Raw genomic sequence first — 19,446 nt, 5'->3', positions numbered from 1 at the left:
AAATCTATATTACCATGAAACTCTGTCATCCAAATCTAAATAGCTAGTTTATGAAACTGCTCTTGATGTTGAACATTTAATACAAATATCGAGAACTTTTCATTTTACAAAATGACATACATATTGAATAAAAAAGTCTTTTTCTGACGCCTGTTCATTGTTTTCTTAAGAACACTCATTCATTTCAAACAGTCTTTATTTATTTACAGTCTACTACATCGTCAAAGCCATATTTACATCATATACAATAAACATATACAACATAATATCGTAAATAAACTATAGATTGTCGTCAACGACGCTGGCGTGACACCCGCGTCGTCCGGCCGTGTTCGGGCGAGTGTTGGGGCCCTTTGGTCCGGCTTGAAGTCTTTTGGTTGACAGCGCCCTCCGGGTCCATGGCGCGTTTTGGTTACTTGTATCGAAATTCCAATTAATGCTACGACATAATATCAACGATAGTAATGCGAGGGGGGTGGGGGGTCTAGGGAAACTAGTCTTAGTAAAAACCTTTTTTAGAAGAATTGATAGTTTTATTACATTCCAAAAATCGTCGAAGGTGTTTGCGTATGTACTTAAGTAAGTTGGTGGGGATGGTATAGCGCGAAACATGCATTTTCGTTTTGGGCGTGCCGAAGGCTTAAGAACACTGCTGTTCCTATTGTTTTGTTAAGGATTGCGCTTTTAAATATTTAAACGAATATTATCTTTTATACGATTTGGACTAGTCCTAGGTTTAAAAAAATGCAGGGAGATGTAAGTCAAAGCCAATTGTTAAGAAACCCCTAGGACAAAGCTGAAAAACAATGAATATGTTTTCAGATTAAAGCGTTAAAAAAGATTATTTGATAATAACTCTGAAATGGATGAAGATATCTAATTACATCTTCCGATTATGATGTCAAAATTATACCGTAAAAAAAAAGTATTTGAATACACTTAGATTTTTCTTTTAAGCAGTCCAGAGTTTGCAGAAATCGGATAAGTGGTTTAGATGATCGGGACCTTGCCTCACCTTTTTATTTGAGAATTTTAATCTTGAATTTTCAATCAATCATCATATCAATTGAGCGCTCTTCGGTGAAATGAGAAGTTAAATAATAGTTTTCAGATTTTTCTCGTGCCCATTTTAGTACTGTTTTTCATGAGCTCTAGGTGCAGTTGTTTTTGTAGTATGCCCCGTGGTCAGTTTTAATGAAACTATGGTATGCTATGGATTAAAACGAACCCATAGTTATAGCAACTATTCAAACAAGTTGTTTGAATGAAGTTTAAAAATAATGACAACCTGTAAATGAAGTGATTTTATCCTCGTTAATTATTTTGTGTTTTATGCGTGTTATATTAGTTTTGTTATAGGTTATGGGTTTCATTATTGGTGTCGTCATAAAAGCTATCAGTCCGCCATTGCTCAAAAATGGCAGCAAAATTGGACGTGCCTACTTCTAGGTTATTTACATTTATTTTTTATTTATTTACATTTACTTATAACTGATATCAAGCGTCGATATGGGAAACCTAAATTGATCATGTAACTATGGTTTTGTTGTCTCCACTCAATAAAACAAATATACATTTATCAGTTTACTCCATTAAAGTGGTATTATAAAATATGGCTAGCGATACCGAGTGTGATATTTTCTTTTGCTCTTGGCAGTTGAGCGGTCGCGAATTTTTGTATTAGATCAAAATTAAATTTTCAATTACCAATGCCCCAATTTTAAATAAAGAGTATAATTGTGAAAATAATAATATTTATGCGACAGAATACAGAATTATGTAACTAGTGATTAAAGACTGGTTCAATGTAATGTTATAATAAGTGCACACTGCATAAATATTACTAATTTGATACACACTCAAATATACACTACAATCCCCACTAGAAAATGGAATGTGTGTTATCCCTCTCATATAATTTTTGTGAGAAAGAAACCTACATTTGTGTGGTCAATTTAAAGTTATAAAAGAATTGTATGTTAGTTTGTAGTCATAGATACTACTATAAAATACTCAATTATGTTTTGATTAGATGTGCCCTTCCGGTTCTTGCGTGATGGATTTGATAGTGATCGACTGTTTTCAGTGCATTTTAGCCATTCATTTCTGATGGTCGCGTGACCTGTCACTCAGTGAATGTATTCCTGCTGTTTTGCAAAAATGTACCCAAAAACTAATAGTCATAGAAACATATTTCAATGACGTATTTGATTTATATTTCATTTTTTTAAAGTTTGGAGTGAATATTATTATTACGCGATAATATTTGAAGAATACGTTAAGGCATTTTTTTTTAAATACGGTTGTTCGTGGTTATAGGTATGGCGCGTTTGTTTTATTTCTTCAATATTCCTATTCCATTTTGAAAAAAAATAAGCAGGGTCCAATAACTTTTTGATCTTAAAAGATTATATTTGGTTAGTTTTGGTTAGTTATACCTGTAGATGTTTAAAATAGAGAACAGTCCGATAGAAGGGTAAACGCTAGTAAGTTGTAACACCCGGTATTTAAATTCTGATTTGATTAAACGAGATTCGTTAACTTTAATTTATTATTGCGGGAACGCGTCGAAAACTTCTCGTTAGCATTGTGGAGACTTGTGCCGCAATTTAGTATTGTCTTTGTTAGTCTGTGCTTCAACAGATTCAATTTGTAGGTAAGAGCTAGTGTTATTTCCAAGCGTAATGGTGGTCCGATTTGACCCCTAATTTGCCTGGTGTAAAGTTTTGCGTTTGTGCTATATCATATATCATGGTTGAAAGTATTGAATAATTTTTGAAGGAAGGGCATTGAAATGTTTTTCGCAAGCAACTCCATTTCATCCTGTATGCGAATTAAGTGTTTCTCCAGATTGCACGACTTTTTTAGGAGCGAAACTTTTATCGTATTTCTAACCAGATATCGGAAGGACAATTTTAGGGTTCAAGATAATCTAGAACGGTGAAGTTGAAAATTGTAAGAATAATATAATTTATTTGATTTCATTTATTATTATTAATATTGTAAACCCTTATACTTATTTTGTGTTAATAGACGCTTTTTGTTTGAATATATCTAGTTTTCATACGCCTCTGTCAAAGTCATACGAACTTGTTTACCTGATATATCCGCTAATGAATTAAAATCTATGAAGCGCTTATACTATAAATTAAGTTAACACAACCTTTTATGTTATTTTTCACGTGTTTTTTCTTATTGAATGTTAATTAAATCGACTACACAAAAAGTGTTAGTCGCGGAGCTAAGCTGGGGTCTCGATCGTTTAAGTTTAAGCCCAAAAATAATACCGGTACTATACAGCCCCCGTGGCTTCAATATATGTAATACATTTTATTTTTAGTTTTAGTGGATACATCGGTTGATCAACATGACCAAATACGACTTAAAAGATGGCGATTGCAATCCTGAAATTATGAAGAACAATAGGAATGGATTAAGTGGACTTGATAATCCGGCCCTGGGTAAGCAATGAATCTATTTTGGAAATAAAACATATTTAGTTTTACTTTCACAAAAAAAAAGAAACTTGAGCATTAGGAAAAAGCAATCTAATATTAAATGCGTGAAATTAATAATATTGAGCAGAATATATCTTTGTAAAAAATCGTGATTGGCATTCATTTAGGGCAATAAAGTTTTTTTTAGACATATTGGTATGAAAACTTGCTTCGGGAATTTTTGGGGATGGAGAATACTGAGGCAGTAATTGAACACACAGTAAAATAAAATAAAATATATCTGTGAGTGGTAGCAAATGATTTTTAAAATTATAGTTATTTTTCATTATATTAATTTTTAATATTTTGCCAAACCCTTTGGATAAATTATTTATAGTGCGTTGATTTTCTGTTTTTAATTTGTCGATCCTGTTGATTTAATTGATTGATTTATTTAACTTTTTATTACCTCCCAGTACCCATATTAATAAATTTTAGTTCATGTTATTCACAAGTTACCCTTTTATTGCTTGCTTAGGGATATTTACGGTATTTAGCAACTTCTTAGTCGCTCACAGTTCATTTCAGTTTATATTTCCCAATATTAAATAAATACATTTTCTTTTGTCGGTATCCTAACTTTGTTGATAGTAAGCATAACAAATATGAGCATGAGAATTCGTCGCACATGACTATTTTTCCGTTATCCCTTTTAAACTCTCGTTGATGTTCCCTAAATGCCGCGATGGCAACGTTGCTTCGACGTATTCATCTAACGGTATGCCCCTAAGTAATATCCAGGGGGGGTCCGACCTGGCCATGATTCGTTAAAGAAATCTACCTGTTGATGCCCATTTTACAAGCAACCGTAGTAAAATTAAAAGGCAATGTTATAGTAAAATAGCACTGCACGAAAGTAGGACGAAATATTATTGTCCTTCCATTTGTTTGTGTTTTTGTCGATATGGTGTCTTCACCAATAATTGGATTCCGTTCTCCGGCGATAGCTAAGGGTAGGCCTTTTTTTAGTTTTAGAACCGTACCGTCTTGTGTTACTATTTAAAAATTATTTAAGTCACCAAACTTTATATTCAGTAGGTCTCCGTTAGTCTAAAATACTGTGAACATTTTCCAGAGTCACTAACTCAATTCAGCCGTTACTGGCTTCCATGCAGTGCTTCAAATATAAAAAAAATTAAACGGAAAAAAAAGTAACAGTCAATATATTTGTGTAGCGTCTTCAGCAATAATTTGTGATAAAAATAAAACTAAGTAGCAGCGGTTTTGTGATAGTATGTTCCCACGCCTTCATCTGATTGCGGTTAATTTCAGTTTTAGACCGAGAAATCCATGAACCAAGGACTAGAAAATTATCGAGCCAATCGACAGCATCTCGTTTTTCCAAAACACGATTTTCGGATAACGGGGATGACAATCCTAGGTAAATAGCGCGATATGCACATTTAAAGCTATTAGTGATCCTCAAATAGGCTCAAATGCTAATAAGATTGGACCGAGAAAGCTTTAGTTTTAATATGCATGGTATTTTTTTAATTACATTCAACTTTTTAACCACTTACTCTCCTCCCTTAAATAGAAATAAATGTTTCTATTAACAAAGGACATAACCTATTTCTTTTTGAGATTCTTTTTTTAAATATTTTTGAAAGATATTTGACTAAAACATACATTTGCTAAACTTTTTGAGCTCTGTTGAATAAAATAAGTTAGTATTGAATTATCTTCATGGGCAGGTAATGGTTGTCCCCAATGTTCTAGTCGTTTTGATTTGACTAAAGAATTTGAAAATATCACGTTTTGTACACAGATAAGGTACTCCTACTGGTATCTCGTTAGGACATCAAATTTTCACATTTTATACTCAAAATTACTAAAAACCATCAACTACAAATGTAAAAACTGCCCACCCACGAATATAATCTTATAATAAGAACCTGTTTGTTGAACAGGCTTAGCATATGTTGCAAATTTTGTCAAAATATCGTGGATCCTAGCTATTGGGTCTTTTATTTATATTTTAGGGCGAATTACAGCAGTATTTTTATCCTATAAAACGGTGTCTGGACGTCAAATATAAATGATTTTAAAAAATCATCTTTATTTTGTTAGCTAGGTTTTTCTAAAATTTTTGTGGACGTTGAAATTCCTCTCTTAACCAAATTCTAGTGACAGTTTTGTTCCGTGTTCATGGTATTTTCTGCTATATTTCCAATGAGTCACATGGTGTTCTAATTTTTGAATTACTTTAAAAAGCGCCGACACAAAAAAAATAGAGTCGCAAAATAACAATTTCTTATTCACAGCCTCTTAATAGGGGTGCAAATTAAAATGTTCACAAATAGATAATTTACAAATCTCTTCAGATTCAATTAAATAGTCAATAATTGCACATAAATTCCATTGACCTCTAGTAGCTTACACTTTGACTGCCATGGTAATTTTTAGGAATCTGGCGAAAAATGACACTTAGATTTTAGCATATTGTCTTATTAAAAACTAAGTCCAGTCCATAGGTATCATCAAGAATCATAAAAAATTCCCACAGATGGCGTCTTTTTGAATCGTTTTTAAGAAATTTTTTGTCCAAAGCCAACATTGATTTTTTGTTCTTTTATTGTAGTAACATTAAATCTAGGACTAGTTATTTCTCAGTTGGCAGTCAACATACTAAATTATTTCCGAAATCCCTAGAATTTACCCCATTTTGATTGTATTGATAAATTTTCAAAATTACTTTTTTATACAAAAAATTGAATGTTGTTTTTTACTACAATAAATTCATGTTCAATACCAACTCCCCTTTTCAAGAATTAACCTAATTAATCTGTTAGTATTCTAAGAGGTAAAAATAAATTTAACACCTTCCTGAACAATGTTAAAAATTGGAAAACTATTAATTTAGCATCCATTAAGCGGTTGTGCTATCTTTCCCTAGGTCTTGGTGGTATGCATTTTGCCTAAAATGTCGATCGAAAGAGTCAACATCTTCATGGGAACCACCATACTGGTCCTACTTATGCCCGTATCCCTTCTGTCCGACCTTTCGGCGATTTTCGAGAGTTGTCACCCTGATAATCCTCGGAATCGTGAGCTGGTACGTCTTTTACACCATCGTGGGGGACCCTGTGGCACCCCAGGGACCCATATTTCAGCTGATCATTCTCGTGATCATATCCAAATTGGGAGGATGGGTGATAAGCCTTGCTAATCTACCTGGATTAATTGGTATGCTGTTCACGGGACTACTGCTGCAAAATGTCGGTGTGGTGAACTTGGATTCGTCGCTATCCACGTTAACCAAAAATTTGAGGTAGGTAGTTTAATATATCAATTAAAAAATATATATCTTATCTAATTCTCCATCTAATTCAATATCATCAAGTTGAAGGTGAAGTTGAGGAAACCAGAAAATTACCTTGCAATGTAAAAAATTACTTTATTTAAACTCGTTTCTACAATGAAAATCAATCAAAATTGTAATTTTCCTTTAAAATGTGTTAACGAATATCGAAAATATTATGAAAGATTTTATATGTTGACAATTAACGGATAAATAAAAAAGCACAAGCTTTATTCACACCGCCAGAGTGTTTAAAATTTGGAGACAAAATTTACTTCTAAGCATTTTAATAGCCTTTATACGTCTTCCAGATATTTAATATTTTATGCCAAAAATGGCTAGGATAATAATGAATCAGTGATGATACTTTTAAGAGGTGATTCCATAAAATTTGGTGCTCTAAGGCTTGAAAAAATATGTCAATTGTTTTTTTTTTCCGTAATTTTGTCTCCAAAATTTGAGAATTTTAGTTTTATTTTTTCACATTTAGCGTACTCTTAGCGTATCTTGGCAGAGTGCGTGAGAAAAGTGCTTTTGATTTGAATGATTTATTTCAAATTTTCAAAATATATAAAAATCGTCATTAAATCGCGTTTGTACACCCGCATCTGTATCGTAAAATTGCTGGATCGTAGTTTATGTATAGATTGCATAGAAAACATCGTACTAGGAGGTCGAAAATTTAAGTTTTTTCAATGTTAAATTTTTGTAATTTTAAACTATTCAGGAGACAAGACGGTTTAAATTGAGAAACTTATGTTAATACCAATAATTATGTATTGTTTTTGCTGCAGGAGTACAGCCCTGGTGATAATTCTTATAAGAGCAGGGTTGGACTTGGATCCGACAGCAATTCGCAGACTGAAGTTTAGTATTTTATTGGTGGGTTTGCTGCCCTGGCTGGTCGAAGCAGGTGTCATATGCGCAGCTACTCATTTATTCCTTCATCTTCCGTGGGATTATGGGTTTGCTTTGGGGTCCGTTGTGGCGGCAGTATCACCTGCTGTGACTGTACCTTGTTTGTTAAGGTAAATGTTGGTAACAATAATTTATATATATATAATATATATATATATATATATATATATATATATATATATATATATATATATATATATATATATATATATATATATATATATATATATATATATATATATATATATATATATATATATATATATATATATTGAAACAACACAATTGTAACATGCATTTGTGGAATTTTCTGTATTATAAGGTGACAAAAAAAACGTGTAAACAAAAATTTTACGAAATCTAAATTTAGAAAATGGTTTTTGCTGTTTGCATAGGTTTATGCATAAAACCTGGAAGTTTTGATATATTGCGATTCTGTATATTTTGAGCTGCTTCTGTTTTCTATTTCTTTCCATTTCGTGTCTTTGTTGCTGAAGTAATGTATTGCGGAAAATCGGGTACTCCGGATAGATCTGCATGCTTAAGGCATGCTAAAAGTGAGAACAATTTTCTGCATCAATGATATTTCACAGCTTTGAGTAGGAATATCTTCAACTAAATATATACATTGGGCTTTCTGACATAGTCACAGAAAAAGAGCGTCAAATTAGTATGGCGTTTAACTGCCCCTTATTAATTTAATTAATTTAATTTATTTAATTCGTTTTATCTGTTTAGAATTTAATTTTACTGTGTAACTTATTTTGACACACATTCACAGTTTGATAATCACAATCAATGGCAAATTCTTTATTCCCAAATCTTTATTTACAATTGCTATCTGAACTTTTAGATATTCTTATATTAATGTTGTAAATTTAAAGTGAACTATTAATTCTACTTGCAGACTGAGATCAAAAGGCTATGGTGTTTCCAAAGGAATACCTACCCTGATCATCGCGATCGCGGGCATAGATGACGCGGCGTCTGTGGCTGTATTTCGAATAATGCAAAGTGTTATGTTTTCGGCGAGTTCCCTAACTAACATTATCGTACAGGGTCCTGTGTCGGTAATTGGCGGGATTGGATTCGGCATCTTTTGGGGAATACTCGCTTATTTCTTCCCCGAAAAAGGCGATCCTTACGTGGCAAGTACACGTTGAAGTAGTTAGTTCAGTGGACTCGATATAAACTTGAGTGGCACTGGCTGCGCAATAGAAAAGTGAGGCAAATTTTACAGTAGGCTAGTAATCGGGATTGTTGTCTTCATCCTGCCTCGTACCTTCTGTTCTCTTTTTTTTTACTTTATTTGTCGATGTATTTTTGCTAAAATTATTTCTCATTATTATTTAATGAATTTTTTTAATTTTAATTTAATTTCTTGAAAAAGGGAAAATTTTAATTTTTCTTATCAGCAATTGACCTTTAAAACGTCTAAATCGAGAGGTAAAGAATACCGAAATACCAAATATATTAATTTCACAGATGTGATAAAATCAATTTTACAATTTCCATATTTGTTACCAGTCTTACAAAATTGGCTGCATTACCAGAGTCCTTTCAGTCCGATATATGGAGTTCATTGATTTAGTTCGTGATTTCTTTCCTAGGAATGGACAACAAGTCTGTATAATCCTTTTAGGTTCCTATGAGGGTATTTTTGCTGTTTGCGGGGTGCATGTTGTCCGTTTTCGGCAGCACAGCGGTAGGTTACGGTGGGGCAGGGCCATTGGCGTGCGTCGTCGCTGCATTCACATCAATCATAGGATGGATGAAACAGGGTTGGAACAATGAGGAGAATCCTGTGGCCGTCAGTTTTGAAATTATTTGGATGTTTTTCGAACCTATCCTTTTTGGCATTACGGGTGCTCAAATTAGACTGAACGAGTTAGATGGTCAGATTGTACTTATAGGTAAGTAGGGTATCAAGTATCATTGAAGATAATTTAATTCTGTAGACGCACATACATCTAGAATCAGAGAAGTTTCTTTTGCCGCCTTGCACAGGTGCATTTAACACGACTGCTGTTTTTAAAAACGCTTTCTGGTGCATCATTTTGGTTTTTATCTTTTGAAGGTGTAATATAATAATTCATCCAGCCCACTTTCAGGGCAGTGAATTAAAACATATGAAGAATGCACATACCACTGTAGGCAGAGCAACATTCATGAAACTAAGATGCACAGAAACAATTACAATGAAGTAAAGTATATGCTAGACGACTCGGTAGAAGCACAAAATTACTTACCTCGTCGTTTTCAAAAACAGATACCCGATGTTAGCGCACAATTTAAAATGTTTACCATTACCTCTTAGGGTCGTAATTCAAGTAGTTGGTTAAATCCAATAAATCCTTCAGCCCTCTTCCCCCCATTTTATAATAATATATACTAGAGGTGTCGAGTACATAAGAACGCCTCAAGGAATGATTATAAATACAACCCTTAGCTATGATTAAGTCGTGCCTGAGAATGTAAATTTTCTTTCAGGGGTGGGAATCTTAATAGCCTCCAGTATTATTAGAATTTTGAGTACAGTATTATTCGGAATTAAGAGCGGACTAAACTTAAAGGAGAAGCTGTTTTCCGCCATAGCGCTGATGTCCAAGGCAACCGTCCAAGTAAGATGTCACTACGTTTAACATATTTTGTTGGTTTACTCAGTTTATAAAAATGGGTACAAACCAGGCTAAAAAAAAGATAAAAATGGATTCGAATTACTATTAAAAATACCCTAGAAATGTTGTTTATTCTTTAACTGTAACTTCAGTATAAAATAATTTTTGGTGACAGTAGAAAGCTTTTATCTAAGAGTTTACTACACGCCCTGTATATGTTTTAGGCGGCGTTAGCTCCAGCGTTACTCAGTCTGGTACCGGAAAAATCCGAAGAACACAGTTACGCAGAAAAGTTCTTGATGATTAGCATTTTGGCAATTATACTAACTGCCCCAACGTCTGCCATATTAATGACATTTTTGGGACCAAAAATGTTGACGAGAACGAAACCGATAAATGCAGAAGAACTGCGTAGATCATCCAGACGCTCTCTCAGGGACATAACTATTGAAGAGGATGAACAAAACCAAGACTCAATAGTCACTATTGATGCCAATACCAAAGTGTGATTATTTTAATAGAATTTTTTTTATGCGTCGATGTGAATATGATACATTTCGATGAATAATGAAAAGCTCTTATTAGAAAGAGTCAATATACTATCATTAGATAAGCAAATCCCACATCAATATAATCCTAATTCCGGCGAAATTATAAAAAAGAAAATTGAATCGTTAGATTTACAGTGCAAAACACTTCTGAAGATACAAAGTTTGTGATATTGTTCCTATTTGCGATACAACTTATTTATACGACAACGGATCCAGTAACACCGTATTAACGACTGTATTGCGAACAGTTTAAGGGTGAGATGCTACAGGCTATTAGAAAAAATATTCTAATATTATTGTATAAGTAAGCCAGAATATAATATAGATATTCTTTGGCGTATAAAATTAAGATATAATATTTAGTTTATTTTAAGCAATACGACTACGAATTTCTGCAGAGAATTTTAAACCAATGAATTGGAAACAATGTTTAAATCGATGTTTGCGTCTTAACTATTTTTCGTGAATACTATTTAGTGAAGTAAAAATGTACCTTCGTGGTATCAGTGTTTGCAAATGGTTCGTATAAAAGTTTCCTCGGCTCCACATCAAAGAGCAAACCCCCATCAACTTCATTAATATTATAGAAAAAAAAGTTTATATAATTTTTCTCTGAAATTTTGGCAGTCTCGAGATATTATTATGAAAGGGCTTTGACACGTTTTACAGTTGTTTGGAATAGGAAACTTAAGCGGCATACAAGCTTGAGTACACAAACGTGAAAGTAAGCGTCATGCCAACAGATATTTTAATGATTTTGGGAGTCTATGGAGAACGTAGATAATACCGACAACGGAATAGAGTATTTATTGCATATATAAGGTGATCCGCCACAGTATATATATTGACAATTAAAAAAAAAGAAAGCAAATTATTTCTGATTTATACTTTAAATTTACTTAAGAGCTTGCTTAAATTAAGAAATAAAAAAAAAAACAAAATAACGGTATAGAGAAAAGCTAGTGTTTCTTTTTATAACGACTAATAATATTGTTTCAAAAAATTATATGTTTTTATTCGAAATTTTTGAGACTTGCCTGTGTTTGGTTTGTTTGTTGTGGTTGTGGTCCTATAAATCAAGTGAATTTTAAAAAAATCTATAAGCGTTTCAAAGTATATTAAAACTGTCATCTTCGACTTTAAAATGCGCACATCTTAAATTTACGTATTTCTCAGTCTCATAAAATTATGAAGGAAATATATTGTAGTTGTAGATATGTTCATATGTTCTGATGGAATAAAAAACATTTCATGAAAATATTAAAAAAATTTATTAGCTCATATCGCTTCCACGATTTTTTTTGTTTATTTGCTCCATCTAGTACCAGATCTTATTCTTTTTGATTGATGACACAGAAACGATATTTCAAATATGTATTTTTAAATGTATAGGCAAAACTGTTACCACTACAAGTTTTCGGTACATTATGTAAATTCGAAAAAGAGGACTAGAGAGGCTCCCGTCTCGCTATTCAAAAATGTTGAATTTGTTCTCTGTTTATTAGATAATTTGATTCAGGACAATTTTTTAAACGATAACTTATAATATTTCTATTTTCCCCTATATCGCATATATTTTTCTGTTCGATATCGATTGCAATGAATATTTACAAGAATCATGTATAATAATTAGTGTTCCAAGTATACTAGAATTTATTATTATAAATGTTTCGTGAAAGATTTATTTTTTTACATAATAGTTAAATATTATTAAAAAAATAATAAATTATTAAAATAATAATAATCAATCGTTCCATTAAATGTAATATTTCAAACATTTTTTTGAGATTTCGCGAAATATTTATAATACGTCCTAGAGATTTTTGGAAAAAATTAATTTTGAAATCCATCCTTGGTTTCATTACTTGTTACTGAACTGACCTTGAAGATTCGTCCAAGTTTTGATTTTTTGCAATGTAATTTCGTGTTTTGTTGTTGTTTCTATGCATCGTTTTAGCTGCATTTTGATTATATTGCCATCCTTGGTCTTCTTTAATTAATTTGTGACTCAACTCGAAGCTTCTCATGAAATTCAAATAAGCTTTCATTAACATTGGGTCTGTTCTTTCAAGATTTATTGGTTTCGTTAATATAAAAATCCTGTCGCTAATAAGCTGTGCATGTGATAAGTTTACTTTGTGGAAGAAAAATACTATAAGGTGGATTTTGTTTTCAGTCGGCTAAAATATTATTCTCCCCACTCCTTTGATGATAGTAGATGGTACGATGATAGAGATGGATCCAGATTTTATTCTCCAAACTAAACTGTTCTTGTGGTTTTAAAAATGTCTGTTTAATCAACTCAATCACAATTCGTTTTTCCGGGATTGATTGTGAATCGTGAAACCAACAAGTCAGTTTCAAAACATAACGTTAAAATATCAAAATACGTTCTGAGAATGTTAAATGTGTTGAATTTTGGTACATTAGAACCTCTCAATCCCGACTGCTAAGTAAATCATTGTCCATAGCAAACGTGGATGTGGTTATGATTATTTATGATTATTCTTCGAACATTAAAACATATTTCGTTACTAAAAACTATATATTCTGAAAATAACCGATTTCGGTTTTGTTAAATGCGAATACTTTAATAGTGGTCACGGTTTTGCGAACAAAACGGAACAATAAAGTCAAATTACATACGATAATCATTAATCACCCTTAGACATTATTTACACATTTATCTAAAATAATTTTGATTTATTTATTTTGTAATAATATCTACTGGCTTAAAGTCGGTCAGTCAGATATGATTTAGTATTATTTATATATATTTATTTAAAACATTTCTTATAAAATACAAAACATATAACGTAATAGTACGAACTTTGACGCTCATCATACGGAAATCTCTTGAATTTGGACGCGTTTTTTCATCGTTCCGGGAGTGTTCGGCAGCCCGTGGTTCCTTAGTATCCCGGTCTGGTTGAAGGAGAGGGGCGGTTGACCCTTTGGGGGCGGGGGCGGTTCTGGAATCGACGGACTCACTTGTTCTTCCTTCTGGTGACAGGCGGTGGTCGCTGTTACATCTGGAGGAAATGGAGACGCATTACCTGTAAACATAATGTTACAATTTGCGTAAAGAAAGAAATTTAAGAGAACAGCTGTTGTATACACATACCTGCTCTACCTTCTGGACGCTTGATGGGTGACGGTGAAGAGCTGAAATCTTGCAGGGACAATTCGGTGAGCTGGATGTCACTCATGGAGCTTTTTCTCATGACGCAGTCTCCCGGATAAGACTGGAAGGCATTTTTGTCCAAATCGGCAGAAACATCGTGGTAAGAGCCTTTCTTGCAGTTGTACTGCATCTGTCTCTGTTCCATCGCCTTCTCGTACGCCTCGGCCGACGAACTACTGCAACTTCCTGTTACCATACAATATTTTATTGTATTTATTTATAAGTTGCCCCATAGAAAAAGGTTGGTGGCGCTTATTTGGAAAATATTTTATCTAACCCAACTAGATTCAAACTTTACTTGAAATGCAATTCCCTATTTAACAAATTTTGAAACTTTTTATTGAATAAATAATGCAATGTAATTTGTAATTACTAATTGGTTATTGTACAAACATTATAAAATTGTAGATTAAAGCTAAGACTGTATTCTAGTTTTAAATTAGTAATGTTCAGCTGTGTTTCTAGAAGGGTTTAGAGTTGCGGTAATTCAGGATGATCCATTTGAGGTAGAAATACCACTGCAAAATTTTCAACCTGATTTTATAACTTTTTTGACAATTTAATTATTTTCAAAGCACTCGCTAATTTATTTTTTATTACTTACCTGCTTCGGTGGAATCTTCTTTAAGTTTCTGTTTACTCTTCCCCTGATCTCTCTGATGGTAAATACCCACGAAAATCAGTATATTTAGCAGAAGCAGAAAACAGCCCACTGCTATTGTGACCGTTAAGGCAGTGGTGTATGATTGATAGTGACTGGAAGCCAGTTTTCTGAGTAAATTATTGGAGTTCTTGTTTTGGAAGAGTATTGTCGTGTTGGGGGGACACTCGGTGGTGGTCGCTTGGAGAGCCGTGTCGGATTTGGGGGGAGATGGTGTTGGTGCTGCGGTGGCCATCGAGGAGCGTGCGACGACCACCGAGGGTGATGGAAACGGACTGAAGTGGAACAACGGTGGTCTCTCTTTGGTCTGAGGTCTAACGAAACCTAGAAATAACAATTATAAATATCATTTATAACATATACTTAAAGTCAAACTTTCACTGTTCATGTTTGTATATACTAAAACATAAACAAAAATTTGCTAATTGCTGCTATATAAATTATATAATGCGCCCGGGTTTAATTTGAGAGAGCCATTTTGAAAACTTAAAGTCAATTTGTGCACACTATTGAAAAGGTAATATTTGCATAGTACCAACTCAAAGGATAGTTATAAGGTTAAAATGTACCATTTTTTAAAAATCGCTTTAACTTTTTTTGCTATAGATAATTTTGTGTTTTCCAGAAAATATTTTCTAATCTTCTCTTCTTTTTATTTTTATGGTGTAATAATAATAATTCTAAGGCTTATAGTTTTCATAGTTATTAATAAAAGTTTTATTGTTTGAACACGTAGGCTTTGGACTCTGCAACCCTAGTATCGAAAACAAACACATACCTACTGCTGGTTGTTAAATTACGCTTTAGCTGTTTAGAAGGTAGGTTTTAGATAAACCTTCCAATTAAAATTAACGGGAAATGGCATATTCGGTTACATTTTGAGAGGAACCACTGTGTTCGTGTTCTGTAAGTATTAAATTTATTTACTTTATTTAATTAAGTATTTAATTTATTTACCTTTTATTCTTAATTAGTTGTGTCGCAATCTTCCGAAAATATCTTGAAGTTATATTGATTGTGGTATACATTGCCTCTGAATTCTTTCAGGCTTTTATAAAATAAAATATCTAATTCAATGTATTTCACGGGTCAGTCTATAACTGAACGCATGAAGAGCCAAAATCTATATTATTATTCTTTATAATGACGACGCCGTCGAAAGTCTACTTATTAAATTATTCACTATTTAGGATAGGACTCGAGAAAAATATCAGTATCATATTATTGGAACGGTAATGTTAGTTCTTTTCAAGGATTCAAAAATATTCAGGGGATCACATATTTAAAAAAACATATAGCTAATAAACTATTAGCTTTAAAAATATTACCTTAAAATTCTAGGCAAAATTTAATGATTTTTTTTTATAAAATAAGAAAAAAAATCATATTCACTTTCAACACTCTGTCTCTTTGACATTTGATATCACATTTAATAAACAAATGTTTGCGAAATGTTTTTATGGAAATAGTATATAATGCAACAAGTGTGGTAAACGGCAGTTAACCTACAGTTTTTCTATGTCCGTTAGTTTTTGGGTACAGTATTGCAAACTAACACGAATACATTCTCTAACATTCCTATTAAAATTGACAAACGTCAAAATTCAACCTGTGAGGTAATATTTTCCATTTCCAAGATAACTAACGTTACATCTAAAACACTCTGTATATTTACCGTCATAATATTGGTCGTCTTCTTCTTGAAAATGGTGGTGTCTCATGGACACTTCATCTGCGTCGCCCGGCTGATGAAGCTGTGGTATTAAGTTCAGCCACAGTGACATCTTATGACCACGATAGTGATTTTTCATCTCCGGGCGATTACCTGAAAATTTGTCATTGAGTTTTCGAGATCACTTATGTGGATGTGCGCCCCTACCCAATTCCAAATAAAATTGGTTGATGGTATCGTACGCATCCCAATAAGGTGGATGGTCATCCACATTATTGCTGTCACCATTAACGAGTTGTGAGTTGTGCGATTTCGACGCTGGCGCATTGGGGACGCCACCGTTGGGGTCCCTATGGCGATTTTACCAAAAGATTTTATTCATTATGTACAGCAGCTCACAAACTGATAACTATCAATATGAAGCAACACCATGAACTGAACTTGAATTTTCCACATAAGGTGTTTTAAAGTTCAATTCAGAGATTTTGATTAAGTATTTTTGAGATACCTTAAAAACAAGTTCTAAAATGCAACTTCTTCACGCTACCTTGAAAGTTGCGTAAAAAACACTGACTGAAGAAAAGAGAAAAACCATTATCTAATCTTAAAAAGTCTGAGATAAATTTTAGTTGACTCGGTAACTTAAACAGTATATTTTTATATCAAATCAAAGAGTAACACTAAAAAATACTGTTTAAAACAATACTTTCGAAGATTTCTGAACATTTTACCAAGATGAAATATCGGTTACAGAATATCTCCATCAAAATGTGGCAGTGTTTACCAGTTTAATAAAGGTAGTTTTATCAAATATCAAAAAATTTTCACAGAAAATTAGACAAAAATTGAAATTTAAAAAATATTTTTCTTTTATTGTACTATTGGTTTCTTAACGCGAGAGAGTAGTAAAATGTAACTTTGCAATGATAGGGAGTATTAAACAGGGTGGACAACTTACGCACGCAACGTACGATGTACTTATCGCAAAGTACAGTTGAATTGCAATGATAGTTTTCTGTATTTCACTTGTGAGGACCTACACACCTCGTTCCTAAATTAACGTGTTCCTAAGTAATGTGACGAGAGCGTTAGTACATGTAGTTTATTAAAACAATAAATATAATAATAATATTTATGGTAACGTCAGGTAATTAAAAACAGAATAAAAAAATAAAATGAAAATTGATCAATAGTAATAAATATTGTTATTATTTAAAAAAAATCTACTATATACAATACAAATTCATTTTTAAATTTTAGTCATCATGTTCCGGGCAGTCAGAAAAATAATAAGGGACTTTAGAGTGTTCTCCGACATGTTATCAGGTTCCACATTCTTTATTTCCATTCAACCACATTTCAACTATTTTTGCCATTTCGAATGTTGAGTTTTTTTGGCGAAGAGCATTAAACACATTAAGAGTATTTAGTTTTGTCATTTTTAGAAACCGCAATTTTACCAACAACTACCGGAAAGTAAATTTGCTCAGGTAAGTGCGTCTCGGAACCTTTAACATCATCATAGGTACAACGGAATACGGCTAAGACCACTAAGTTTTGCAGTTCAATAATATTTTTTAACTATCTCGCAATAAAAAAGAGATTATTTAATTGTGTGGAAAAAAGAAAACTGAATTGCCAAGCAAATTAATCTTACTCTGTTGAATTGGTCTTTAAAACCATGCAAAATTTTATTTCTCTCTTATTCCGTATGAGTTGGATCGATTAGTTATTCCAATACCTAATACTTCCAACAGATTCAAGTGTATTTTGAGAAATACATTTCATGTGCACTCCATACACTGTGTCACAAATAATCGAATCAGGGAATATACTTCGAGAACTAATGAACCTTAAAAAACTTAAAATATTAGAAAAAAAAATTGATATAAGAGCATACAATAACGGAAGTCATTGGCATATTTGAAAATGTGGTACTATAAAAATGCGAATTTTGAATTTTGGAAATTGCGAAAAGCTCATTATCTAAAGCATAGACTCGTTTGAGGGAGTAGACATTAAATTGAATTGACGTCCAATTTTCAAACAATAGTCTTAAATTATATTATTTATAGATATAGTCTCAAAACAAAAGTTGTTTATAATTTTAGGTTCGATCCGAATATGTAATATCATACAGGCGAATTTCAAAATGGTTTCGACTAGATTTGATAATCGTATTTGCCAAAATATTTGAGATAAATCAATAATAACGTATAATAGAATTCAAAATAAAGTAAATTCTATAAGAGCGATGGGACGATAGTAGAAATCTCCTTTGGTACTTTCTTGTAGCTGCGGCAGAGTTGATAAGTAATTGATCTTTCATATTGTGCCGTTCCATGTAAGTATGTTGATACTAATTCTGCATGCCTTAATCTAGATTACAGGAAAATGGCTAAATTTCATGGTTTATTGTAAGTAGTGTAGACGTTTGGTAGAAATATCGAGAATTCCCCTTGTTCTCTCTATTCGTAGCAGTGCCTGTATGAAGCGGCCTCGTTAAACGGCGCGAGATAGATTTGATGACGACAAAGTCTGGAAACTCGTACAATAAATTTCGCACCTGAAAAGCGAGAGTCGAATTTTCCCCGGGGCCAAAATTTATTCTCGATCCGGAAGCCTTAATTAAGCCCTGCCACAGCGTTCAGGGTCGGGCGGGTAACACCCTCCCGGACAATTTGCCGGTAATATATACTCCGCCGGTTTACCCCGCTTAATTGAATAACTAATTTGATCATTCGCGGTACCCGAATTTCGTGTAAGTTTAAGTGACTCTACGGAGCGTTCGCAAGAAACCTGCGGTGGAGCGTTTTACTTAAAAGGCCTGAGGTAAATATTGAAACGGAAAAGCGTTTACTGAAAATCGGGGGGCGAATACGATAACGAGACTGCTATAAGAAGCAAATAAACATAAATACTATGTATAAATAACGTCCGCAAAAAAGTATCGCATAATCTAATGGAAACGTACAAAACAATCATCTAAAGAGCCACTTCTCAGTTACAGTACAGAATAACGAAATACTTAAACCTCTGCTAAT

General features: G+C 32.9%; 2 protein-coding genes across 8 annotated transcripts in view; one reads left to right on the top strand and one right to left on the bottom strand.

Moving 5' to 3' along the window:
• Positions 1-1,413: 1,413 nt before the first annotated feature.
• LOC132696677 (sodium/hydrogen exchanger 9B1-like) lies at positions 1,414-11,996 on the top strand. 4 transcript variants are annotated; one of them, XM_060661650.1, is made up of 9 exons: positions 1,414-1,449; positions 3,341-3,461; positions 4,770-4,878; positions 6,394-6,768; positions 7,593-7,826; positions 8,624-8,864; positions 9,359-9,629; positions 10,207-10,337; positions 10,559-11,996. In XM_060661650.1, exons 2-9 carry the CDS (start codon positions 3,368-3,370, stop codon positions 10,841-10,843), a joined length of 1,740 nt encoding a protein of 579 aa, XP_060517633.1. In that variant the 5' UTR covers positions 1,414-1,449; positions 3,341-3,367; the 3' UTR covers positions 10,844-11,996. The 4 variants fall into 4 exon arrangements, with proteins under 4 accessions (XP_060517633.1, XP_060517632.1, XP_060517635.1 ...); XM_060661649.1 differs by lacking the exon at positions 1,414-1,449 and adding an exon at positions 2,599-2,656; XM_060661652.1 differs by lacking the exon at positions 1,414-1,449 and adding an exon at positions 2,826-2,955.
• A 136-nt stretch (positions 11,997-12,132) lies between these two features.
• The window catches only part of LOC132696676 (neuroligin-1-like), a 45,862-nt gene continuing 38,548 nt past the window's right edge, over positions 12,133-19,446 (bottom strand). For all 4 annotated transcript variants that reach the window (XM_060661645.1, XM_060661646.1, XM_060661647.1 and 1 more), the window contains 5 exons: positions 16,610-16,752; positions 16,406-16,555; positions 14,674-15,054; positions 14,010-14,255; positions 12,133-13,941 (listed from right to left, as the gene is read on the bottom strand). In XM_060661645.1, the coding sequence (XP_060517628.1) occupies positions 13,727-13,941; positions 14,010-14,255; positions 14,674-15,054; positions 16,406-16,555; positions 16,610-16,752 (1,135 nt within the window). In that variant the 3' untranslated portion in view covers positions 12,133-13,726. The remainder of the gene's footprint in view (positions 13,942-14,009; positions 14,256-14,673; positions 15,055-16,405; positions 16,556-16,609; positions 16,753-19,446) is intronic.

The sequence above is a fragment of the Cylas formicarius genome, unplaced genomic scaffold, assembly GCF_029955315.1.
Source record: "Cylas formicarius isolate icCylForm1 unplaced genomic scaffold, icCylForm1.1 PGA_scaffold_1__22_contigs__length_36826433, whole genome shotgun sequence".
NCBI classification, from domain to species: domain Eukaryota; kingdom Metazoa; phylum Arthropoda; class Insecta; order Coleoptera; family Brentidae; genus Cylas; species Cylas formicarius.
This window is presented reverse-complemented; position numbering and strand designations above follow the sequence as displayed.